A 26,470-nucleotide genomic window follows, 5' to 3' on the forward strand; every position below is an offset into this window, starting at 1 on the left:
ACGGCTTCTGGTGCTGCTTCGTTCGCGTTCTCCTCGCTTGTCTGGAAGAAGGAATCCAGCATCTCCTCCATGCCGTCGTCTTCTGTCTGTAAGCCCTTTTCTGCTTCCATCCGTCGCTCTATATTGGTCGAACCTTCACGCATAATCTTTTTTCTCTCTCTCTCTCAGATGAAGGTGCTATGTCGCGGAAATCAATGCCCGTTCCGTAGGAGTCGTATCGCAGATTCTGTACGGTTTCTCTAGCAAGCTCTCCGTACTTGTGCACATGTTCATTACATATCCTACACTTGCGCAGGATTTGATACTTGTAGAGCGTGCACGAGCATGCAATCTTTTCCTCCATGTTAGTTGATGACGTTGCCATCTACAATGATTATGAATGTTGTTTTAATATATATATATATATACTCCTCACAATGTAAACTACCTCGCATTCTCTAGTCTTGCCCAATCTCCGTACACCTCGGTCCAGAGGTGTACGGAGATCAGGACCACCGGGTCAAAATCTCGTCTTTATTGGTCAAATCCTATATGGGTAGACACATACGTGCACTCCCAGGTGTACATGGCAATGCATGTAGCAGGCAAAACCCCTTTGCCTCTTTTAGTTCCATAGTTTATTCTTTGTCTATGTACCCTATCTCTCGTTCTTTCTCTCTCGATCTCGCTCTCGCTGTCTCTCTTTCTTTCTCTCTCTCTCTCTCTCTCTCTCTCTCTCTCTCTCTCTCTCTCTCTCTCTCTCTCTCTCTCTCTCTCTCTCTCTCTCTCTCTCTCTCGCTCGCTCGCTCGCTCTCGCTCTCGCTCTCGCTATCTCTCTTTCTCTCTCTATTTCCCTATTTCCCTATTTTCCTATCTCTCTCTATTTCTCTATTTTCCTATTTCTCTGCCATAACTCCTGGAGCTCCACTTCCCTATCTCTCTCTCTCTCTCTCTCTCTCTCTCTCTCTCTCTCTCTATATATATATATATATATATATATATATATATATATATATATATATATATAACTCTCTTTCTCTATCTCTCTATTTCCTATCTCTCTCTCTCTTTCTCTCTCTCTCTCTCTCTCTACTTCCCTATCTCTCTAATGATTGAACGAGCGACTGATCTAGGGAGATCTAGACGCCCACAACTGTGGAGGACTACACAACATCAACAGAGGCTGCATCAGAGGATCTAGCTAGGTCACTTTGGCTCGACATGCACAACGCCCGGTCCGAGTACTGACCATGGAGGAGATCTACCTATCCCAACTAGCTCGTTTAGCTGTTTAGTCCACACCCAGCAGTTTAGGATTCCATAATATTTTATTTTGTCATCTTCTTACTCTGACTTTGTATCAGATCCATCACATTGTAACTTTCTTGTCTCATGTCTCATAGGTCACTTTGGCCTTTCGAAGATGTTAATATAACATTTCATTTCATTTCTCTCTTTAATTTTTTTTTCTTTAATTTTAATTTCCTAAGCATACATAAATTCTCTCTCTCTCTCTCTCTCTCTCTCTCTCTCTCTCTCTCTCTCTCTTCTACACACACACACCTCTCTCTCTCTCTCTCTCTCTCTCTCTCTCTCTTCTACACACACACACACCTCCCTCTCTCTCTCTCTTTCCTACACACACACACACTGCTCTCTCTCTCTCTCTCTATTTTTTACACCCACACACATACACACACCTCTCTCTCTCTCTTTCCTCTACACACATACACACACACACACACCGCTCTCTCTCTCTCTCTCTCTCTCTCTCTCTCTCTCTCTCTCTCTCTCTCTCTCTCTTTCATACACACACACACACACACTGTTCTCTCTCTCTCTCTCTCTCTCTCTCTCTCTCTCTCTCACACACACACACACACACACACACACACACACACGATGTAGAGGTAGAGAGAGAGAGAGAGAGAGAGGGGTTGGGGAGGGTGGAGATGGACATAATACCTGCACAGCAGGTTTCGGCCAAGACCCGAGCTGGCAAAAATGTCCCCTGCGCGCGGGTTTCTCTTTTTTCCCCCAAATTTTTTTGCATCGCTATACGCGTCGATATACGCGTGACAAATAAAAGCCTTTCCACACGTATATCTACGCACACTGCGACGTGTATAGCGACACGTATAGCGACGCCCACTAATGTCGTCGATATACGCGTGGAAAAGCATGGCCGCCGATATATACGCGTCGATATCTTCATTTAGTGTTGTAGTGTGTGACTTTACAAATCATTAGTTGGGCATGGGCACAACACAAATCAATCATCACAATTGAAAAATCATTAAGTACACATTGATTTTTTAGTGCACAAGCATGGGCAAAATAGTGCACGCATACTTAACATTAGGCATGCACACACACTCAATTAGAATGCACACACACTTAATTTTTAGTGCACACACACTTGCAATGTACCATCCAAGCATGCAATTAACTCAATTAGGCACCCAATTAGAAACACACATTCACCAATTAGCAATTGAAACTTGTTAAATTCATACGCCACCAAATCTTAAAAAATTTGGCACTGCAACAGCATGAAAACGAACAATAAAAAAAAATTCAATCCAACATAGCATCATATTGCATTGCATCAACATAGCATAGCATTACATTGCATCATCATTTAGATTCTAGGGAGGTTGATAATACCACCTTGATTACCTTTTCATTGAAGATCAATTGAATGGTCGAATGCTCTAATCCTTCATAACAAATTATCAAATTAGTAAGAGTTTAGTGTGAAATTAGAGTGTGTAAACACACGATTGGCAAGATAACGGTGACACATTAGAAAATTATGAACACATTGCTTCATGCACACACATCCAAAATCCACAAAAACATAAACACACAAGTGAAACTAGTAGTGAAATTAGTGAGGGAACGCATTCGATTATGCCACAATTACACTAGCGTAGGCCATCATCCCGGCAACGGCGCCAAATGTTGGGCATCCCATTGTTGCAATAGCTCCAATGAACAACAAAATTATCAATCCGGAGAGATGAGCTATCCGGCTAGAGCATGGAAACACTCACACGGTTAGTGAGCTAATCATGGCAACACGAATGGTTAACTCTATGAGGTGAACTTCTCAGCCTATGGAGGAGTTAAGCCACAATGAAGGGCAATCTCCCACATCTGCTCTCTTCACCTCCAATCAATCCAATCACACACACTAACAATTGCAAGACGCACACAACACTAATCCTATCATGTAACATACTAATCGCAAGCACACGCACATAGATCTATCGAGCACCATACTCCAATCAAACCTACATGCACACACAAGCAAGAGAGGTCAATTACACATGTTAACCAAGTCACATGAGCAAGGAGAAGCTCAAGGACTCCATAGCCACACACCTCAAGAGCTCTCACCCAAGAGTGCTCTCAACAAATGAGCTTCAACACCCTAATTTCTTTTACACACTGCCTTATATACCTAGGGTAAAAATATGCAATGTCTGGGCACCCAAGGCCTTTAGGGCTCCACCACTTACTGAATCTGCAACTTAGGCACAATAACTAACCTTTTCTTTACAGCTTGGAACTCCCATTGAGCCCGTAACACATTAAAATATTACAATGGTTTGAAATAAATCGGGAATTTACAATACGTGATCATTTTGGAAAAATGTGAAAAATGTGTAACTCCAATCTTTACTGCTTCTTCACTTTGATCTTCGATGTGTATTCATACGTCTTCGGTCTTTAACAGCTTCTATTAGTTAAGGTTGACTCAATTAACAATCTTGACATGAAGACGATAGTCTTTGTCAAGGCTCCTATTAAACCCCGTATCTTTTGGAATTCATCTAGACCTTTTAGTTTCAATATGATTTTCCAATACTTTGAAAGGTACTATGTGAGAGACAGGCGAGACATGCATCATGCATCCCATGCTAACCAATTCGTATCTTCTTCGTTGGAGTCCATGGAGAAAGAAGCTTGAAATGCAGCCCAAGATGGAGAATGAGCATCTATTGGAAATGTCATCCACCACTTAGAGTCCTTGTATTTAAGAGATAGAGTTGTTTCCACAATCGTCTTTATATCCGGGGTTTGTCTCAACCTATGACTATCACTCCATTTGTGTAAGAACGTATTGACCACATCCTTGTTATGATCACGCTCTTCCTCGTGAAACTCAAGAATGGTGATATTCTTAAGCAATGCAATGCTACCTTCTGCATCTTCTGAAGCACTTGTCTCGGACTGCTTGAGTCGTGCGTGTTTGAGTTCCTTGAACCATGCCACTTGTGGCTCCTTGAGCCCTCTGTGAATTCATAAATTTCACAAGTAGCTCAGTAAGATTTGTAACATTTTCATTGAGTGCAGAGAGGTTGCGTTCAAGTACGCTTTGGCGATTTTCCAAACTCTTGAAAGCATCCATACCTACAAGTCCATGATCTCCTAGATCATCATCGTCATGCATATTAGTGTCAGTAGCACCCGCACCTGTGGTGCGTTGATTTTGATCTACGTACTCAAAATCAAAAGTCCGTGTAGGTGGGATATCCTCACTAGCCATGGTAAACACGCACTAATGTAAAGAGATTAAAAAAAATCAACTTGTACCTTGTAAAGCTTGAAGTCTTTGTCTTTTTTATGCTCGGTGATTTGCGTCGCATGCGAACCTTGCCTTGCTGAAATTGTAGCTCTTCACGTGTCTTTCGTCATAAGAATGCCTTTGTTGCTTCTTCACAAAAACTCATCATTTTTCGGAAGGCTTTTGTTCACTTTGAAGCTTCTCCCTCGAGAAAACAAGAATTTTTGGAGGAAAGCTTGCCTTTCTCCAAGAAGTAAAAAGGAAAGTTGAAACTACTTCCTTGAAGTTTGAAGCTTTCCCTTTCCTTCTAGCTTTGTTGTCAACACAAGTATGCTCTCTTTCCTTGTTATACACAACAAGGCTCAATAGCTTTATGATAGAGTGTTGCTTTATGATAGAGTGTTGGCCTCTTGCGCTCATGGGGTGGGTTCAATCCTCCTTCATGCAAGGGTTTAGAGGGCCTTCCTACGTGCGCATCCAAGGAAGCCTTCATAGCCTCGATGTCATAGAGTTTTCGATCGAGTTTGCCTTGGTCGCCTGCTATGGAGGGCATATGTGGGGTTGGGTGGCCGGTTGTCTTCGAAACATGGGAGAGAAGCAGCACGCTGCATGCACATTCAACCCACTTTTCTCCTTTCCCAAAAATAGCTCGGATACCAGTGATAGAGTGGTGGTAATGCGTGTGCTAGTCTCCACCCAACCGTGCTATCTTATAGCCTCCCCCTAGCTTACACACTGTCCGGCCGTGCCGGTGGCCTTGCGTGGAGGATCCATGTCCTTACAATGTATCCAATAGCTTGAAACCTGTAAACATTTGGATACAAAAGATGCTCGATCTTTGTAGCGGAAATCAACTCATACTTGTTGGGAAATCAGCTACCAAATCAGCCCAAATGCTGGTTGCAAATGAGATCACAACTAGCTGCCAGATGAGCTCGCAAAATGGTGATCAAATCACCCCAATAGAGTAGAAAAACTATTGTTTCTTAAGCATGAAAACAAACCATGAGAAAAGACCCTTTAAAGATCCCAGTTCTTTACAAGGCTTTACCAAAACTCCCAGCCAAAGTAGTGATAGTCGAAACAAGCAATACCAGATTCTCATGCAGCCAAAAGCCAAAAGCGTTACCAGACTCTTATGTAATGAGAAGCATGCATCGTTGTGATGCAAGAAGTCCGTCAAGCGCTGAGCAGTCCACACATTGGATAGTGAAGCGCCTCTCCTCTATTCCAGTCGAGCCATAAATGAAAAAAACAATCTGCCCTTGCTGAATGACCTCATCAAGGAGAGTAATGTGCGGATTTAGAAGAGGAAAGTCCAAAACTAGCTAGGGCATGATTGAGCGGTATTATGGGATAGCACGGCATGTATGGCATGAGTGGCTGTCTATTGGATTAAGGAAAAGACTCTTGCCATAGCAATGGGAACAAAACACCCGAGCTTTCCTTTTAGAGAAGACTCGACTCCTTCCTTGTTGATGCTAGCACCTTAAAACACCTGTAGTTGAGGCCTTTGAAGGGAGAGCAGAGTTTTGTGCAATATCAGCCCCACATCTAGTGTCTTCTAGTGCCACACCATGTCCATGTCGAGTTTGCTCTTGTCTGATCGAGCCCCTAATTGGCAAGTCAATGTGCCTTGGAACAATCAAATTAGAGAGGCAATCCCTTGAGCTGCATAGCTAAGTTATAGAGGACCATTTTCAGGTTGCTCTAACATTCTCCCAGCTGGTCTTCAACACTTTGTAAAATTCCTTTTAAGCCTGAAATGCATTCAAGAATATAATTATCAATGTTTTCCACATTGTCCCCATTGATAGTGGTTGGGTAGCTCGATGAGCATCTCCTGGTCCTTCATTAACTGATGCTCAGTTTTCTGAGGGTTTTCTTCTAGAAACACGCGGCTTAGAGCATGAATGCTATCAAAAACTGGGAAGATAGATAGAAGTTGGGGAAAGTGTTTCTCAATTATTAGTCGCATTCCATATTGATGCTTACATTTGAAACCCCAATCTGGACAAATGTAGTAGCTAGATTTAATGCTTACATGATACCATTGCAAAGGGGATGACATGATTTGAATCTTGAAGAGCAAGGTGCTTTCATTTATAACTTCAAGGCTGGTAGAATCACGGACACAAAACTGCCATCTATCAACCTCCCGCAGGTAGGCACTTGATTGCGCACAGAGAGAGAGAGAGAGAGAGAGAGAGAGAGAGAGAGCATGCTTGCACGCATGAGTTGCACGAGCTCCACGCAAGGGAAATAGATCGTGAACAGACAATTCCACCCACACCTTGGCAAGCAGGAGTTTGTGAGCCAATTTTACACCAAACGATCATCGCATTAATTAGGCAACACTCAAGGGGAACAAACACGGTGATGAGGACAGATAGATAGTCTTGGCACAACTGTGGCAAACTGCTCCCAAGGGAGAATAGCTGTGATGGTTGCTCACAAACAGGAGCACCACCCACACTGATGCAATTGACGACTAAGAGCAATACCACCTAGGTGCGGACGATGATCATGAGCAACTGTGAGAAGATATACTCTCTCGAGACTCTCTCGAGACTCTCTCTCTCTCTCTCTCTCACACACACACACACACACACATTCTATTACGAAGGAACCACGATGCTCTCTCTCTCTCTCTCTCTCTCTCTCTCTCTCTCTCTCTCACACACACACACACACACACACACAGTCATGTCACGCATGACCACACACTCTGCGGCTGTGTTTTCGTGTACAGTGGCAGTGTTTGTGGTTGTTCACAACTGTGTGTGTGTGTGTGACTCTGCGGCTGTGTTTTCGTGTACAGTGGCAGTGTTTGTGGTTGTTCACAACTGTGTGTGTGTGTGTGTGTGTGTGTGTGTGTGTGTGTGTGTGAGAGAGAGAGAGAGAGAGATGAAATAAAATGAAACGGTCAATTTATCATGAGTTTGTGAGGACCTGAGCAGGATTGAAGCTACACCTGAGTTTTTGTCTTTCGTTATAGGCTACTATGGCTCCTATTTAGGTGACCTTGGGCATTGGAAGCCATGATTAAGCATATATGGGAACAAAGAAGGGTAGTTTTCCTATACATTTTCATGCCAACGTTTTCACTTGAAAAGGTTGTGGGTTTTACATCAGAATGGTTATCAAAAGGAAAGCTAAATTGGGGGATTAGTTAATTCAAGAGTTAAAGAGGGTGAGATGAAAGGATGACATGGCTCACCCGATGAGTGACCCCTCCAACCCAACATGAATTTGTGTGGTGGGGGGGGAGGGAGGGGAGGAGAGAGAGAGAGAGAGAGAGAGAGGGAGACTCTTTGAGCCTTTGCTCTTAGTGAGTGTTTCATATTTGTGTGTGTGAGTGTGTCTTGACTCTTTCCATAACCGAGGTGATGGAGACCCAAAACCCATTTACATTAGTAGGTGGAGAATGATGATATTGTCATCCTCATCGTGTGTGTTGGACTCATGCCTCTGCTCAAAAAGAGGTTAAGAAACCTCCATCCTCGCAGCAGGCTGCCGTCAGAGGCTGCCACCCCTGCCAAGCGTCCCACCAAACCGTCTCCTCCCATTCAAGCTGTGAGGGAGTCACATGTTGACGGTGGTAGAGGACAAGGTTGTGATCATGGAGGAGGTAGGGGTAAGTTTGGGAACCGTGACAAGGGTTCAAAAGGTGGTTACAATAGGCCTAGATGGGGAAATGGAGGTGATCGAAGTGACTATAATGATCGGAATTATTGAAACGGTGGTTATAGAGGTGGCTATGCTGGTGGTAAATGTGGTGCAAAATGATGAATTCTCAGTATCGCGAGATGTTGGGGAAAGCAGGTTTTCACAGAAGCAGGGTCACGGTGTTGGTCGTGGAAGAGGGCGTGTTTACTTTGGTGATGGAGAGGAACAGGGTGGAAGATGTACTTATAACTAGAGGAGTGGTGAAGGACGTACGTATAGCTGGAGGAGTGGTGAAAGACGCAAAAGTGAGGTCAAGCGAGATGGTGCTAATCAACTGTGGTGTAGGGCTGGACCAAAATGTAGTTGGAAGAGGTGGAGGCGAGAGATCTTGGTTTCATGAACACAAAGTAGCAACAAGAAAGTAGCAATAATCGCCACACAAGCAATCATGAAGGGGAAGAGAAAAAGTCATTCTTTTGTGAGTTCAAGAGATCCTCAATGAGCTTCTTGCCCGCAATGCTATCTCATGTAGTGCATTGATTGTAGGACATGTCCAACATGGTCAAGGTCACGAAGCTTTCAGATATTTTTAGCAGATGTAGAGATAGGCATCTCTCCAAATGCAATCATGTAGACACAACTTCACCTTGAAGGCATGTGGTAGCACACAAAATGTTGATATGGGCAAAAGAATTCACGATGATATTGTTAGTCTGGGGTTGTTGAAACAAAACGTCATACTTGGCACTACCTTGGTCGACATGTATACCAAATGTGGTGCACTTCATACAACACAAAAAGTGCTTGAAAAACTTCCTCTCTGCAATGTCATTGTCGCTTGGAATGCATTGATTCCGGGATATGACCAACTTGGACAAGGTCAAGAAGCTTTGGGCTCTTTCCGGCAAACCTGAAGTGAGGGTGTCACTCGAGGTGCCATCACATATGAAGGCAAGGGTGAGCTTTGGGTTGTTTTCAACAGAGAGCGGGCATGTCTCCAAATGCAATCACATACACTTGCACCTTGAGGAATTCGCGATGATTGTGTGAGTCAATGGTTGCTGAAAGAAATGTCTTTCTTGACACTACCTTGGCCGACATGTATGACAAATGTGGTGCACTTCATGAAGCACAAACTTGAGGAGCTTCTTGTCCGAGATGTTGTCACTTGGAAAGCAGTGATTGCAAGATATGTCCAATTTGGGCAAGGCCAAGAAGATTTGGGTTGTTGTCAACTAATACAAAGAGAGAGGGTGTCTCTCGAGATGCAATCACATACGATTGCATCTTGAAGGCAAGGATCAAGAATTAGCTATGTACTATTTTTAGAAGATGTAGAGAGACACCATTCTCTAAATGCAATCACGTATACTTGCACCTTGAGGCATGTGGCATTACACAAGATGTAGATATGGGCAAAAGATTTCATGATGATGTTCCTTCTGACAATTGAGATCTACATTTTTTTCTAAAAATAATGATGCAATTCATCGTGACAGCGTTCACAAGTAGCTCAAATTGTAGTTTTAACATCTTACGATGATAGACAATCCATCTTTTAATAAAAAGCTACAAACAAAATTGTCTTCAGAGATGTTTGGTGGGGAATTTTGGAAAATTTGAAGAGCATTTTGGGAATTTTTGACAAAATATTTTTCTAATTTTGAGGGGTATTTTGGAAATTTCCACAAATTAGAGGGTCAGCGACATGGGAAAGAAAACGGAAAAACGGAACTGAATTAAAGAAGATTGCAACCTTGCCTCAATAGAGACGTTACTGTGTACTGCTCGAGATGATGTCGCTGCAAGCTAATTAGTGAGTGTGTGTGCCATTATACATATTTCCATTCGGCGGCCATGGCGGGGAGAGAAGGCTCGGGAGAAAGTCTCCCATCTCTTTGGAGGTGAGGCGGACGATGAGCTCGAGCTTGCAATGCGTGTCGACGCTGCCGCCTCCAAGAGGAGGACGTGGAGGAGGAGGAGGGGCCAAGCTGAAGACCCCGGAACCACGCATGGTTGCAGGCCGGATAGCTTTCAGCTCTCCCCAGCCAAATTCGGCATCATAAAAGCCGATTGTTCGAAGATCGACAATTTCCGTGACCACCACACTAGGGTGCTGGAGCTCGGCCTGATTATCCCACACATATACCATCTCCCCTGCATCATACCTCTCAAGCTCTTGCTGGACTTTGGTGGGGTTGGTGTACAATAGAACGGCCTCATGAATGCGGCTTGCGGTTGCTCCCAAGCTCTCCTTATTCAGCTCTCCTGCTGACACTGGGCCCACCCGCGCGTGAATCACTCCTGGGCCGAAGGAGGTTGCCGGAAGCTTGGGAGCCAGCCGCGCCCTTATATTCACCCTAAATCGAAGCGCCACGCGCGCATCTTGGCCATGGCCTTTCTGAGTCATCGTCTCTGCCCTCGTGCGAGCCTTCCACACGTGTGCGGCTAAACACTCGAAGGACGTAAACGGGCCCCCATCACCTGCCTCCGTCTTCAACTTCTCCACCGTGCTTGCAGTGACGGGCACCATCCTCACCTGCAGATCTTCATGGGGTGCTATTGCAAGGCTTCCGCGTGTCCTTAGACGTGGCAACTGCCGTGGCGACACACTGTCCAGCTGACGGCGCAGGTGGTGAGGTGGAGCGGAGAGTGCAGCCACTCCGTTGCAGAGCTCGGCCCAGCTCTTCATCATGCTCGCGAAGGAGAAGCCATCAAAAAGCGCGTGATCACTCGAGCACCCTATCGCTACGCCACCGCCCAGAAAGCTCGTGACCTGCAAACACAGACTATATACGTTATGTGGAGCACGCAACATAAGTTACTGAGGGAAGGACTTAAGAAACTCGTGCGACAAGCAAGAGATCACCTGCACAGACATAACCGGATCTTCGGGGCGAAGCCGGCTATCGGTGCGAGTGAGCCGCGCAAAAAAGTCCTGCACTCGAAAACCCTTTCCTTGCAGCTGCCCAAAATCCACATCCAAACAGGAGGCCTCTATGAACTCAACCCCAGCATCATTGCAATCTAGGACTATAAGGGGTGGGTCAACCGAGTTGACATTATCATCACTTGTATGAGGTACCAGACGTCCAGCGACAGGGTAGAAGTGGACCAAGAGCATGGAGAGGCTCTTTTTGAGGCTATGGACGATGGCCTTAAAGTCATGATGGCCGGGCTGGGTGCTGTAGAAATGGACTGTGCGGGCATAGCCAAACTCACTCCAGTAGAGATCCAAACCGTTTAAGGCCAGGGAATGGCGCTTGGTTGGGGTGACAGGCTTCACCAAACTAGTCTCCACAATATGGATCTTCGCCATATTCCTACCTTAGCTCTCTCTACGATCCTACTTATGGATCTGTCTACAATGCATCTCAGCCACCACCTACCTCTATATAGGGGGCTCGCGAGTCGGGATATCGCTCGAACGACGCTTCTTTTGAAGATCACGAGGACCTTTCACGTGGGATACGTCTATTGAGGAGAGTATTAAATCAGGCTGCACGTTCTGGGGCACGCATTCCCACTTATCCTCCTTTTAGTAAACACTCAAAGAAAAAACTCTGGCGCTGCATTTCCAACAATTTGAAGGAGTTAATGTGTGTACGCAATTGGCCCTGCATTCTGTACGCATTATTGGCGGGTCCGGACTCCGGATTCCGGAAGCTTCTTTTCAGCCAATTCAACACACAGGCTATTATAATATGGATCTGAAACCCACTAACCAATAAATAGATACAAGCCTCCAAAAGTAACTTTTTTCTATTTTTATGAAGATCGCGAGTACCTTTTACGTGGGATACGTTGGTAATAATGGTGCATTGAGTCATTGACCACTTTTTTTCGGATAAGAGGTCAATGCACCATTATTACCAACAGGCCTGAAAATTGAAGGCCACCTTGGAGTTTCCTCGGGAAGGCGAAAATCAACATTGGCCTTCGAACTTGAAGACCAATTGTGTCTTCAGACCTTCGACTTGCACCCCAGTTTTAAGGAGGGCCTTCGTGAACCTACGCCACTCTCTTAGGCCTTCCCCATGCATCCTACACTTACATTACTTCTATAGCTCTTTGATTAGTAAAACACTCGATTCCCAAAGTTATAACGATCATGCATTATGCATATGAATACTTTGTATATGTAAACAACTTAAAGCTTATGTTTAACCAAAGATAAGACATTTGACTACATGCCACATGGTACATTCTCAACGAAACAATCTACTATGACCATTATTGGCTCTCTTTACAACACATTTTATAAGTCATGAGAACAAACAATGACAATTTAGAGTTCAAAATAGAGTGCATAGAATAGAGCTATGACTCCAAAAACCTGTCAATACAAAAAAAGCTTATCGTATGTCAATCCTCTCAAAAATGCATAGTACATAGAATAGAACTATGTCTCCAAATGTCTGACTCTTCTCAACTTCATTCCGGCCCAAATTTCATAGATTGCATTCCATTCCACCTTTTCAAGGTCATGTGGAGCTGACAATGACAAAAACATAAGGTTCTCCAACGTTTTCAAGGTGAGACTGCTCCTCTCATCATCCTTGATGCGATTTTGTTTGGAAAACCCACGCTCACATGCGGCCGTACTCACTGGAATCACAAGTAATGCTTGCCACATTTTCATAAGATTGGGAAAGGATTCATACCAAGAGATTTGATCGCAACAATGCGACCATGCATCATGAAACCCAAAGCTTGCGTTTGCCTTATGCAATTGAATGCAAAAACGGTCTACCTCAATCTCACAAAGAAAAGAATTAACAATGGCATTCCCATCACTTCCAAATTTTGGGCATAAACGATCCAAATACCCTTTGTGGGCTTGCCCACGAATGCGAATATCCTTGTCAAAGCTCATAGGACTAAACAATTTAGCTGCATTATAGAGTGGCAGATCATTAAATCTAGCATCAAGCCCTGCAATGAGCTCACGTATAAAACCTTGGGCAACTGTAATGCATCCCTGCAATGAGTTTCCACTTGTAAGATCCTGTGAAAAAGAAGCAAAGCGCAAAACATGACTCTCCATAGAGCCATCCTCCTTTACATAGACCAACTCATTATTGGCATTGAGTCTTCTTATGAACTCCCTGTAATGTTTGCATCCATACCCAAAGTTATCTCCCAAATATCGCTTTTTGAATAGTTCAATGACCACATCCAATGCATTTCCAACATCAGTTATGTCTACATGATCACTTTGAAATCTTTTGTTGATCCCATTCATTTCTACAAGCAGATCTGCCATATTATGAATGAGAAATTGGATTTGAAACATCCGTACAACATTATAAAAGTTCACATCGTTGAGCTTGAAATCGTGTAACAAGGCTGGCATCATGGTGACAAGTCTCTTCATCACCTTACCCCTCGACAACCATCTCACGGAATGGATCCTGAGAACCTCCAAAGGCTTGAGGCTAAATGCCTTTAACATGTTTTCCAAGGCTTGATGTCGTTGCACGGATCTGCCAACCCATACATGCACTTTGTTTGCAAAAGCATCCAAGTAACCAAACTCTGCAAAACTGTCACATGCATCGGAAACCACCAATGCTTCACGATGTGCTACACAATGCACACCAATAATGCCAGGAACCTTTTCACGAATTTTGGCGAGCACCCCATTATTGACACCACGCATGCATGATGCACCATCAGATGCAAATCCAATCCACTTCTCAAGTGGTAGATCCAATCTTTGAACTAGGGACATAAGCTCATCATACTTTGTTTGTGCTTTTCCATCAAGCAAAGGAAGAAGCGCCACAAATTTGCATGCAAAAAGACCTCTTCCCCCATCCTCTAAGAATGTAACATACACAACCATATGCTTCTCAAATGTTAGGTCTGTACTATCATCAATGAGAATAGAGAAAAATGGACTCTTCAATAGAGATTGCTTTAGAATCTCCCAATAGAACTCTTTTGCGGCTTGAATGAACTCCATACCGGAAGTTCGGTTTGTATATGCCGAATATTCATAATTGATAGGCATATTTGGGGTCCGCATATAACGCATAAAATCACATTGAGCATAGTAGAAGTTCAAAGGCATATCTTTCACAACAATGAAGTACATGGTTTGCATGACAGTTATTATACGTTGCTTTTCGGCATCTACCATGAGCTCCACATGCTTTTGAATAGGCAATACATCTCGATGGAACTTAAAGATCCCATCGTTGTGCAGCTTGTTTGTGAGCCTTGGACTCCGCATGCTTATCAAGAGCCTGAATTTGCACTGTCTTGCAACCTTCACGAGCAAAAGGGTTCGTAAACCCGTACTCAGAGCACCATGTGCACTTTGCTCTTTGTTTACCATCTGGACCAAAAATTGGGTAAGCCCACTTATGTGTTTGGGCCCAATGAGGTAAGAAGGTTCGCTCGCTTTTTTTGTTGTTTTCAACCTCATCTACATTTACCTCTTGAATTGTGTGCGCTCCTTGCCGCACTGTCGAAGCAAGGGACTTGCCAATACACCGTGTTCGAGCCACAAACGGCTCCAAGCACACAACAAGCTTAAACTAGCAAGCTCAAGAGAACAAAGGGTGTGTCACTCACCGCTCTACGCTTGCCTTCGTGGTGGATTCCTCGCCGCGATGAAGAAGAAGCTGCAGTCGTGCCGCGCTCAACCGCTTCGCCGCCGTCGTGCCTTCGTAATGCTCGATCGCACACACACTCTCCCTCTCTCTCTCTCTCTCTCTCTCACACACACACACACACAAGGAGGTGAAGAAGAAGAAGATGGAGATGGAGATGGAGCAAGAGCACTCTTCAATTGCACAAATGAGAGAATGAGTAAAAATTAGGTTTAGTTGGCTTTTATAGGAGCTCACCCCATTCACACTTGGGTGCCCATGCTTAACCAACTAATCCCTTGAATGTCCAAGTTAAAGTGCGCCTCTCATCGGCGATCACTCTACCTTTCCCTATTGGTCCGACAAGCCCGGTACCTGACTCTATCGAATACATAATACACGTCCGTCGTAGGTGATGGGGTGTCCGTGTGCCGTGAGGGTTAACATGCCCCCCTTCCTGATGTAGATTTCGTCCTCGGAAGCTATTGAGTTGAAGCTGGGTCGTCGAGGTGGAAGAGCATTTGAGATGAATGTCCTTAGCCTTCTTCAATCACTGCAAAATCAAACAACATTGGCACAGTAATTGCATTCTCTTAAAAAGCATATGCAGTTTTAGGTAGACAAATTGATTGGTCAAAGAATTTCAAACAATTTATTAGCAATGAACATTAAATTGCAATGTAATCAAATGTATAAACAGATGTAAAGGTAGAAAATTAAACAAGTCTGGGGTCTCTAATTTGACGGTCGAAAAGCACTAGAGATCGAATATTAATACCATGGGTAAGCTTCTTAATTTTCTGTGGTCAATTAAGTTGTTTAATCGCGAGAGCCAAGTATTCATGTTCGAGGGCTGACTAGAGGCTATATCTAGAAAACCTTGTAGTAGCTACCATAAAAGGAATTTCTCATGAAATCATCGCCTGACTGATTACTTTTTCTTTGACCCCCCAAGGTCTTGCACATTGATTCAATTATGATGTGTGTGCTTATTTTGTATGCCTTGGGTTTTTTGCTTTTCAAGGAAAAGCGCCCACGCTGGGAACCTCTAGGGCTCTAGTACCATAGGCGATACATGTGAGTGAAGTACCAATTTAAGCAGGGATTTCTCTTCCAGCTTAAAATTTTACATTGTGGCACTTTGATTTTTGCTTGTTCATTTTCAGCATTTAAATTTTGTAACTTTGGGGGGTCATATAACACTGTTACCCTCCCCAGGCTCATCACATTAGTAAACTCCCTTTATAATACTTAAGCTAAAGGTCACTAGTGTTAAGCCCACTAGAAAGCCCTAGTACATTTCATACAATGCTGCCTAAATCGGATTAAGAACCTAAGTAACCATTGCTTATTAGGAAGGCATTCCCCATGGTATTAAGAGAAGATTTCTAATACCTAGCTTGGTCAAACTAGCTTAGTCGGACTGCTTGATTTTTACACCTAAACAAGTGATTATGACAAACGATTGCATTGAATTAAATGTTTGATACTAAGCAAATGCACTGAATATTATGCTACCAATCACAATCAAAGCAGACAATCATAGATGCAAAAAGATAAGGGCAATGCTAATGGACAAGAAACACCTGTTTGTGTTGATGGTCGCGCTTGATTTGAAGTGTGAACGAGAGAAAGGTTCCATGAAGGTCCAAACCCTATCAATAGCAACATGTTCCTGTACACACTAGGAAACAAAAGGAATACCTCCAGGAGGCACATTAGTGGGAAAAGAGATCTTTGCTAATCACTCAACTCTAAAACAGAAACACTCCTATCGTACTAATCTTACCTACCCTCCATCACTCAAGTGATGAGGATCAAAGGTGTTTTATGGCATAGGTTTCTGTTTCACTGTACCAGATGTGACATGTGTAGGTCTGAGTCAATGTTTTGACTTTTATTATGCATGCTCGTTTGCTAATTGCTCTTGCTCTTTTTTTTTTTTTTTGTGAGTATAAAGCTTTATATGTACATTCCCTAAGATCGGAGATTAAGAGGTCAGGGAAAAAGGTTGAGAGGGAAACAAGTGAATGATGGATGTCCACAAACACTCCCCCCTTCCTTGGGTAGATCATACCGTTTGAAATGAGCTTGTCACCCTTTGAAACCAATTGTTCCAGTTGGTAATAGGTGAGGATTTTTGCCAGTAGTTTTCTATTATCCTAGGTGCCTCGTCAAGTTGCAAGGGTGGTAAGGTACTCTCCCAGGATCGAACTTGAAGTGGTTCATCAGGTGATTCTTGAACACTGGGAGGTGTGGATTCTTTTGTAGCTTCATGGAGATCCACTACTATAGATGGAGGCTGTGTAGAAGCTTTTACCTCTATGGATGTATTACATGATGAGCTAGAATCTTCATGGGACTCCCCCCTTCCTGAGCTAGGTGGAACAAATCGTTCTTTCTTTGGTACCCAAACTAGCTCGGGAGCGGGTGTGTAGCATTCTGTGATTTTTTCCTTTCCACGATCATTGATTCGTTTTGGAGCTACGGCATTGGGCTCACTTGGGCCAGGTGATAGGTAAGAGCACAATCTACGTTTTGGCACCCAGATTTGATCATTTCCTTGATAGTAGCCTTGGGCTTCCAATAGTCGTTTAGGGATCCATCGCAACATTTTCTTACTTTTCTTGGAGCGAGTGGTACGTTTCTTACAAGGCTTCTGTTTTTTAGCACTAGGTATGGTCACTAAAGAAGCTTTAGGGACCCACTTGTATGTTTTCTTCGTTACATTAGGATGAGTCTTGTCGGAAGCGATATGCATTGCTTGTAGCATATTTAAGGGTATAGGCATTTCATCCCCCTCAGGTGTTACCCAGGTCGTCCCCCTATTTCCCCAAGTGTCTATGGTTGATGCTAGGTGGACCCAATCCACATTGTCTGATTCAGTCATCCCAGGTAGGATATCCATATAAGGAGAATCTTGGCCAATGTCTGTATCCTTCTTACAAGTGTAACAATATTGTAGTGGGGCCGAGTGAACTGTGGTGTCAGAGCGATGATCAATAATGGTTTTACTCCCTAAGGGGTGTACCTTACCAGTCACCAAATCCACTCTAAGGACAGAGTCTTGGAATTGCAAATAGACATGATTTTTAGACCAATCGTGAACCATTTGTGCTTCCCTCATGAATGGTCGTCCTAAAATCATTTCATATGACATAAGGTGTTTAGAGAAATCCATTACAATGAACGTATGTCGTACCTTGTGTCCTAGAACTTTGATCTTAAGATCCTTGAGCATCCCCATAGGTTTGGCTATGGTACCATTTGCCATCTTTACCACAATGTTAGTAACACTGAGGCGGGGTTTTCCCATGGATTGCCAACAATCTTTTGTAACGATGCTAACTCCTGCACCACTATCAAGAATTCCCTTTATAGTTAATCCCTTGGTCGTGATGGGTAGGGTCGCATTAGACTCGTCGCCTTCAAAATACTGCCCTAATTCGTTAATGGGTACCTCAATCACAGACTCGTGTCCATCTAAGTCAAGTGATTGCACATGATTTTCCTCATCAATCATAATCGAGTCAGGCCTATTTGGTTGCGCAAACTGCGGTAATCCCGTTCGTAGCTCTCCGTTAAGGAATGCTCAAAGTGCAAGGAATAACTCAGGATCTCCATACAGCTTTGCTATGATCGTGGTTCGAACCTCAGAAGACATGAAGTCCACTAGTTTGGCAACATTCATTGGCGTTTTGCAGGGTGTAGGTCCTTAACTAGGAACTGGTGAGGATGGAATCTCATATTCCTCAATGGGATCAGGTATTCCTTCGTTAAACATCCTTTCCAACAAGAAGGGTGTATGCTTACTTTCTGATGTCCCGTCCTCACTCCCTTCTTGGATGATACTAGATATGGCTAACGGTCTATGGTTCATGTGAGGTGGATGAACTTGCGTGGGAAACACTGTGTCATGAATTTTGATATGCATGGGTTCTGGTTCTAGTTTCCTTTAAGTCTCCTCCACTAAACCTCTTAGATGTTTCACCTGCTCAATCTCGTCTGCAGGGTTTGGGTACGTCCCAATCTTCTTTTTACGATTTTTCCCTTTTTGCCCCTGCGGTTTATCTTGGGGGTCTTGGATTGGATTTGGAAACACTTGTGGTGTTTTCAGAGGCTCTTTATGGTTTTCTCTTATTCGGTTTTCATTTGGTTCCATGTTACGGTTTTCTTTGTCGGTCTTTCTCTTTGTGGTATTGGTTCTAGTCTCCATTGTCTCGACTGAATCTGAATCATCCTCGAGGTCATTCATATACACGGGGTCATCTCCTGTTCCTATGTTTGTTTTGGAACTTGGCTTTGAATTTTTCATATTCTGTGACTTCTTCCTTCGTGTCTTCTTTTTCTTTGCTTGGATAACTGACGCGGTATCTCTCTCTTCGAGGATATGGTCTGGCCCTTGAAGCATGGACCGTGTAATCGCATAAGCGGGTGCGACGGGTGGTATTGGTGATGTCACACTGGCAATTTCGACCAAATTTAGGGGTGTGATTTTAGGCGCATTTGGGTTATAGGGGCATTGGGCAATCAAGTGATCTATGCCACAACGATTACATGTGAGTATTGGCATTGCAGACGTGCTCCCTTGATTCATTTGCATCTGTGCAGCATTCTTTTGCAGCCTAATAGGGCACTCCGCTACTCGATGTGGTCCACCACACTCGTAGCATTGAAGAGGTGGCCTCCTAGCCTGGGTGTTGATATTTTGACCTCTGGATGCGAGAGCAGCAGCTTGATAAACCGGCTTGACTTGCCCCCAACAATCTTCCATGTAGTATATAGGACACTCTTCCAATGTATCAAGTCCGTAGGCAATACTAGTGTCTATTTCCTCCTCACAGCCAACTGGATAAGCATTTGATGGCTCGCAACCCGCTTGGTTCATAGGGGCGACTCTTGGATGCGGGGGCTGCGGTCCTAGCACAGGAGGTGGTAGCGGTGTAGCTTGTACAACATTTTGAGATCTAGGGACCATGTGTTGCGGTAGTTGCTCAACAGGTGGAGTAGGCATCAATACAGGAGCTCGAGGCGCATCCGTCCAGGCTACAGGTGGTCTATTTGCCATCATACGTTTGATCATTAAACAATCCTTAGCTTGGTGACCATACCTACCACATGTGTTGCAAGTTCCATTAAATTTTACTCTAAACGTAGGGCACTCACTAGTGCTATGTGGACCTAAGCAAATGGAACACCATTGTTGCTCCCTTCTTGGATACATGTGACTATTTTGAGGGGGTCGATTATCCTTAAGAGACTCTTGGATTGCCTTGGTGAGGTCTGTCAAGAATGTCTCAAATACCTTTGGCTCATTGGCAATGGCTTTGCAGTCATGGGTTCATACTCAATGGCTTGTGAGCTAGTGGATCTCGTGTCAGTAGACACCCTCATGCCTGCTATCATCAAGTTGTCCTCTAGTTGGATTGCATTGGCAGTGACATCTTCCCAGGTTGTGATACCTCTAATCACTAGTCCATTATAGATTCCTTCATTCCTCAACCCTCGAATGAATCGATCAAGCACTTGGTTATTGTTGAAGCGCTCATTTACAGGGCAACAAGAGTTTAAGTGCTTTAGACGACTAATGAAGTCCCTTACTGACTCTCCTTCCTTACGTTCGGCCTTCTGTAGCTGAGATGCTACACCCCAAAGTACACCTTCTCGTATGTACTCCTTTAGAAACAACCTTCGAAGGGTAGGGTAGATTGTTTTCTCGTCCACCCTTAGGGTCCTATACCAATCTCCAGCGTTCCCACTTAATGTCAAGCTTAAGGCATTGCACTTATGTAGTTCGTTGCGTTCCCCTAAGGAATCACATACTTGTTCAAACACTTCAATGTGTTTTCTAGCATCTTCGTCCCCATTGAATTTTTGCGTGAGTTTGGCAATTTGTACTGCCTTACTTCTAGGCTCTCTATCAGATGCATGACGCATATTTTCCGCGATAGATCGACCTATGGTTTGAGCAAACGCTGCCAAGTCACCTATGTGAGGAGGTAGGGCCGGTGGAGGTACTCTTGGAATCATATGTGGGAGAGGCACGGGTACCGGTCTTGGCATATGTATAGATGATGCAGGATATGGAACATAACCGGGCATAGGTCCACTCGGATATGAGCTAGGGAGCGGCACTCGAGGAGCATAAACAAGTGGTACAATTGGAGGTGTGGGGGCCATGTGTGCATAAGGGGCTAGAGGCACATACGGTTGAGGCCCCATATTAGGTACTACAACACTAGGTAGTGGCACTGCGCTAACCGTAGATGTCATCGGTACATTCTCTGTTAGGCTTATCCCTGGAGTGAGCACTATGTTTTCCTTGATAGAGGGTTGAGCCAAGTTAGGGAAGCTAAAGTTTTCGCTCGGAGGCTCAGATTGCATAGAGACCCCAGGTGAAATGACGTAAGATGGGTCCATGGGGCTCATTAGAGGAGTCTCCATTTGTGATAGAGTAGGCTGTTGAGCCTTGCTCGTATCCAGAAATCTCATGGGGCCAGTTGAGAGTATATTTACCCCTCGGTTTTGCCTTTCTGATTGAATAATGCCATGGATAACATTACAGATCATTTTCTGTTGATCTTCGATGCTCGTGGCACTAGAGGTGGATTGTACAATCTCTATCCATCCTACATGGTAGGTGTGGCCAGAGTGTAGATCCGTCAACACCTCAGTGTGGAGGTCGTATGTCCAATGATCATTAATGAATAATCCTTCTAGAGTCGACGTGTTAATGGTTTCTTGTGAGGTAGAAGCAATGTTGCTCCCCGTGGTTTTACTTGTCACCAACGGTACTCTAGAGGGAACTTCTGAAGGAGGCAGCTCAACAGGGCCCTTGGTAAGAAGTTGGTAGGATATCCACATGGACACTCTTTGGGGGTGTGGGGTCCACGTGCGATGTGAAAGGAGAGTCCACTTCCCCACCCCCTTCGTGTGCTTCATTTGCATCAGGTCCGAGCGAGTAGCTCTACCTAATGTTTCCATGAAACGGCTAAACATACTAGTACTAGGCTGTGGAGCTTCGGGAGGTGCATGGTCTTCTCTCTCAGTGTTTTGGGTAGGGTATGCTTCCATGATTTCTGAGTCGGAGGGAGGAATCACTAGCGGCTATTTTAGGGTCTTGGGTGGTGCTACCTTGTGTCCCCGCTGAGGGTCTAGAGCTTATCGTGGATGGGTAATGGGTGCCCGTATGAACAGAGGCACCCTCAATATGCTCGTGTTCTAGCACCCGCCCAGAGCGTAAGTGCATGTGCTTTTGATACCCTAAGGTGTCAAAAAGCTGCTCTAGGAGGCCTTGTGACTAGTTTTTAGCGTGTTTTTTGTTTGTTTTTTTGCTAGATTTTTTAGAGCGTGTCGTGGAATGGGCCGTGTGATAGCTCGAAACGAGCGTATCGGTCAGAGGGTCGTGCCGTGCTTTATAGCCCTCCGTTTGGTCACTCTATGCCCTCGGAATCCCTAAAACTGTCAATTTCCAGTAGGGAACTATGCCCAAACTAGAAAGTCTAAGGGTGCAAGTGGAAAGAGAAAGGAGAAGAGTGGAGGACTTGTCCCACATGCTCTCATTCTCTCTTGGGGGAGTACGGTATATATATAAGAGTGAGTCTAGTATAAATCATAAGACTGAGGACGGAGGCCTGGGCTTGGGCTTGGGCTTGGGCTTGGGAAAACGATCCCGATCTACCTTTTATACAAACCAACTCGTCCGTTTTAAGAGTCACGTTTCTTATTTTCGAAAAATTTCGCCGCCCGCTCACTCGCGTTTTTAATTTCCGATTTATTTATTTATTTTTAGAATTTTTTTTTCCAGAAAACGCAGATATGCAGAAATTTCAGAAAACGCAGATATGCAGAAATTGCAGAAAACGCAGATATGCAGAAATTTCAGAAAACGCAGAAATTGAAAAAACGCAGAAATGTAGAAAATGCAGAAATTACAGAAAATTAAAAAACACAGAAATGCAGAAAATTGCAGAAATTGAAAACGCCCAACTTGAAAATGCAGAAATTGAAAAAACGCAGACAATAGCAGAAATTGATACTTGACAGCAAATGTAGAAAACGCAAAAAACAGAAATCTCCACACACTCCTTCCCTGCCTTTCCTATGATAGAAATTGCACCAGAAGAAAGCGTAAAGTGCTAACCGAGCTTAGTGTAGGGCATATCCCCGGCAACGGCGCCAAAAATGTGCGCTCCTTGCCGCACTGTCGAAGCAAGGGACTTGCCAATACACCGTGTGCGAGCCACAAACGGCTCCAAGCACACAACAAGCCTAAACTAGCAAGCTCAAGAGAACAAAGGGTGTGTCACTCACCGCTCTACGCTCGCCTTCGTGGTGGATTCCTCGCCGCGATGAAGAAGAAGCTGCAGTCGTGCCGCGCTCAACCGCTTCGCCACCGTCGTGCCTTCGTAATGCTCGATTGCACACACACTCTCCCTCTCTCTCTCTCTCTCTCTCACACACACACACACACAAGGAGGTGAAGAAGAAGAAGATGGAAATGGAGATGGAGCAAGAGCACTCTTCAATTGCACAAATGAGAGAATGAGTAAAAATTAGGTTTAGTTGGCTTTTATAGGAGCTCACCCCATTCACACTTGGGCGCCCATGCTTAACCAACTAATCCCTTGAATGTCCAAGTTAAAGTGCGCCTCTCATCGGCGATCACTCTACCTTTCCCTATTGGTCCGACAAGCCCGGTACCTGACTCTATCGAATACATAATACACGTCCGTCGTAGGTGATGGGGTGTCCGTGTGCCGTGAGGGTTAACAAATTGTATTTCCATCAACTACATTTCCCTCCCCATCAATCACTTCTTCATTCAAATCCACCCTAGGTCGCCTCATTCGAAAGTGATCTAGTGTTGTCTGCTTCTTGTCACGTTTTGGCCTACCAATTCTTTGACCCACAATCCTAACAGCTTCTGAGACATCTCTTGAGTTCTCAGCCTACAAAAACGAAAAGACTATAAACATATACCTACATTGAAGGACTTGGTTTAAAAAAGACTTCTATGACTAGAGTATACAAAGGTCTCTTTTAAAAAACAATTAGCAAGATCTAAACATGAACAAACTTAAAAGCAATACAAAACCTAACGGAAAAAATTATAGGATAATGAATACAAAACAAATCCACTTTAACAAGAGTAAGAAGACATCTACCTCGTGACTTGGAGCTTGCCGAGTGCGAGTAGATACTAAAGTTTTGAGATCTTCTTTTACGCTTCCTACAAAAACAATATAGCATACCACTTTGTCATCTCTCTCTCTCTCTCTCTCTCTCTCTCTCTTAACCTTTAGATGTTTGGTCTCATAGATCATTTCGACTTCTTGAAGACGTTAATATAACATTTCATTTCATTTCTCTCTCTCTCTCTCTCTCTCTCTCTCTCTCTCTCAACCTTTAAGGTTTCGGTCTCATAAGTCATGTTGGCCTCTTGGAGACGTTAATATAACAGTTCATTTCATCTCTCTCTCTCTCTCTCTCTCTCTCTCTCTCTCTCTTCTATGCACAAGTTCTGACTTCTCTCTCTTTATCTCTCTCTCTCTCTCTCTCCCAAGGGCTCAAGCCCCGCTGCCTCAGCTTGACTCCTCTGTGGCGTCGTGAGTCTTTAGCCGGGAGTCGCCACTGCTCAGCCCTCACGCTCGCGGCTCGAGACTCCTCAGCCCTGCAGGCGCACGCAGCACACTGCTCGCGAGAGTCCGCGACTAGACTTTCCTCACCCGCGCGGCGTTTCCCTCCTGAGTTGGGGCTTCGAAGTTCGAAGGTAGCAAGGTTCAAAAGCGAAAACCGCAAATTTCAGCACAGAAATTTACCAACGTATCCCACGTAAAAGGTACTCGCGATCTTCATAAAAATAGAAAAAAAACTACTTTTGGAGGCTTGTATCTATTTATTGGTTAGTGGGTTTCAGATCCATATTATAATAGCCCGTGTGTTGAATTGGCTGAAAAGAAGCTTCCGGAATCCGGGTTCCACGCTTTACGTTGGTGGGATCCTTTGACAGCTCTTGCCTCATGAAATTACACGGCCCTCAATCTTCCCTGATGAAGCAGGTGCCCCTTTTCGTACACAGGCAGCCTGGCAGGTGACAAGCTTCACGTAAGCACAAAACCAGTAACAACAAAGTAAAAGTAAAAGTAAAAGTAGCAGTCGACGCCGGTTCTCCAGCATGGAAGCTGATTTCTCGCCTTTCTTTCAGAGCGCGGGCTGAACGCAGAAATGCAGCTTATGGGGCACACCATCGAAATTTGCAAGGGGCCTCCAAAGCTGCGTTTAGAGGGCCTATGGGGGAGCCCTCTAAGGCGCATGTCACACTAGGGCACCCAAGCGGTGGCCAAGCCAAGGTGGCGGCCAACCATTTGTTGTGCAACGAAAAGCAATCTTGGCCTCGCGAGCGTGTCAGAGGGACGGCCTCAACCCCTCGGCCAACATTTCAAAAACGGAGGCCATTTGCAAAAGGTAAGGCGGGATTGCGTCCAATTCGCATTGAGCTCTGGCGGCAAGCGTGGAACCCGGATGCACTACCACCTGGGTATCAATGATTAGCTTCTCCAATCGGTCGACTTTTCAATTCAAATCCAATGGGACTCGAAATGGGTGATCACCAACAAAAAGATCACTCGGGCGCCCACCTAAGTGTGACAAGGGCCTAAGATGATTGAATTAAAAGAAAAAGAAGAGGGCTTGGTTGAGGTGAACGACCCTCTCTGCATGACTCGTACGACCCTCTCTGTCGCATCGTCCCTTTCTCTTTTCTCAATCCTTTCCTTTGCACACTATCAAGAAATGCGCAATGCGGCTAGGAAAGCACCAAGTCTCTGACTATGAGGATTCGTAGCAAAATCAAGCAAGGCGTAGATGATTTGAAGCTAAAATCACACTCAAAAATATCAAAATCCTAGTTATGAAAGCTCCTTCTTCAAAAAGAACCAAGGTTAACTCAAAACACTTGTGTGTGTGAAGATTAGGTGTAGCCTCGCTCCCGATTGCACAGATGCAGTGCTCTTTCAACCTGTTAAAACCCTTAAATTGATGCTTCGATTCTCCGTCGTGACCATTTCATGGAAGCTTTAGAACTTCATTGGAGAATCCCATAGTTATTTGAGGAGGGGAAACCCTATTTGGAGGCCTCACAGCCTTGAACATGTAGTGGAAGCAATACGGGACTGCATTAGCACCCTGTATTGGAATGGTTGTATCTCCTTGCTTATATGCCCAAATGAGCTCATTCTTGTCTCTCTAAGTTCCTTATCAACTTGAGAAACGATGGCACCATCATTGATGTGGAATTTTGAGCCATTTATGAGCTATTTTTAGGCTATTTTTGACCATTTTATGGTCATTTTTAATCCAAAAATACCCCTTTTTGTCCGTAAAATGGCCAAACGAGTTGGAAAAAAATCCGATTTAGTTCAAATTTAATGTTGAACCTCGTTTTTCCACTTGGTAAGGACGTTGGACACGTCTTTACGTTCGCACGTGAAACCTGCTATTTTTGGCCAAGATCGCCTGCATTGAACTTTCTAGGCAAAACGAGCGTGCCACTTCGAAACACTTGATGTCGACGTCCCCAGCGTCGCCTTCTCAGCAAGGTATGTACACACTTGCAACCACGGCATCTGGTTTCGCATATATCACACTA

At 44.3% G+C, this 26,470-nt stretch overlaps 2 protein-coding genes across 2 annotated transcripts; both read right to left on the reverse strand.

The window, feature by feature from the left end:
* Nucleotides 1-9,937: 9,937 nt before the first annotated feature.
* On the reverse strand, nt 9,938-11,597 carry LOC147419096 (omega-hydroxypalmitate O-feruloyl transferase-like). The gene is made up of 2 exons (XM_086505608.1): nt 11,091-11,597; nt 9,938-10,997 (listed from the first exon to the last, which is right to left on the reverse strand). Exons 1-2 carry the CDS (start codon nt 11,538-11,540, stop codon nt 10,035-10,037), a joined length of 1,413 nt encoding a protein of 470 aa, XP_086361734.1. The 5' UTR covers nt 11,541-11,597; the 3' UTR covers nt 9,938-10,034.
* A 1,026-nt stretch (nt 11,598-12,623) lies between these two features.
* On the reverse strand, nt 12,624-14,366 carry LOC147419097 (uncharacterized). The gene is made up of 2 exons (XM_086505780.1): nt 14,164-14,366; nt 12,624-14,124 (listed from the first exon to the last, which is right to left on the reverse strand). Exons 1-2 carry the CDS (start codon nt 14,364-14,366, stop codon nt 12,624-12,626), a joined length of 1,704 nt encoding a protein of 567 aa, XP_086361906.1.
* Nucleotides 14,367-26,470: the final 12,104 nt, after the last annotated feature.

This window comes from Adiantum capillus-veneris, chromosome 29 (assembly GCF_014529385.1).
Source record: "Adiantum capillus-veneris isolate H3 chromosome 29, ASM1452938v2, whole genome shotgun sequence".
Lineage (NCBI taxonomy): Eukaryota > Viridiplantae > Streptophyta > Polypodiopsida > Polypodiales > Pteridaceae > Adiantum > Adiantum capillus-veneris.

Excerpts from the sequence above, each read along its gene's own strand:
- LOC147419096 (XM_086505608.1), bottom strand. The coding sequence starts at position 11,540 with ATGGCGAAGATCCATATTGTGGAGACTAGTTTGGTGAAGCCTGTCACC. Across the intron at positions 10,998-11,090 it reads ATCCGGTTATGTCTGTGCAG|GTCACGAGCTTTCTGGGCGG; the intron begins GTGATCTCTTGC and ends CTGTGTTTGCAG.
- LOC147419097 (XM_086505780.1), bottom strand. The coding sequence starts at position 14,366 with ATGGTAGATGCCGAAAAGCAACGTATAATAACTGTCATGCAAACCATG. Across the intron at positions 14,125-14,163 it reads TTCATTCAAGCCGCAAAAGA|TCCATTTTTCTCTATTCTCA; the intron begins GTTCTATTGGGA and ends TCTATTGAAGAG.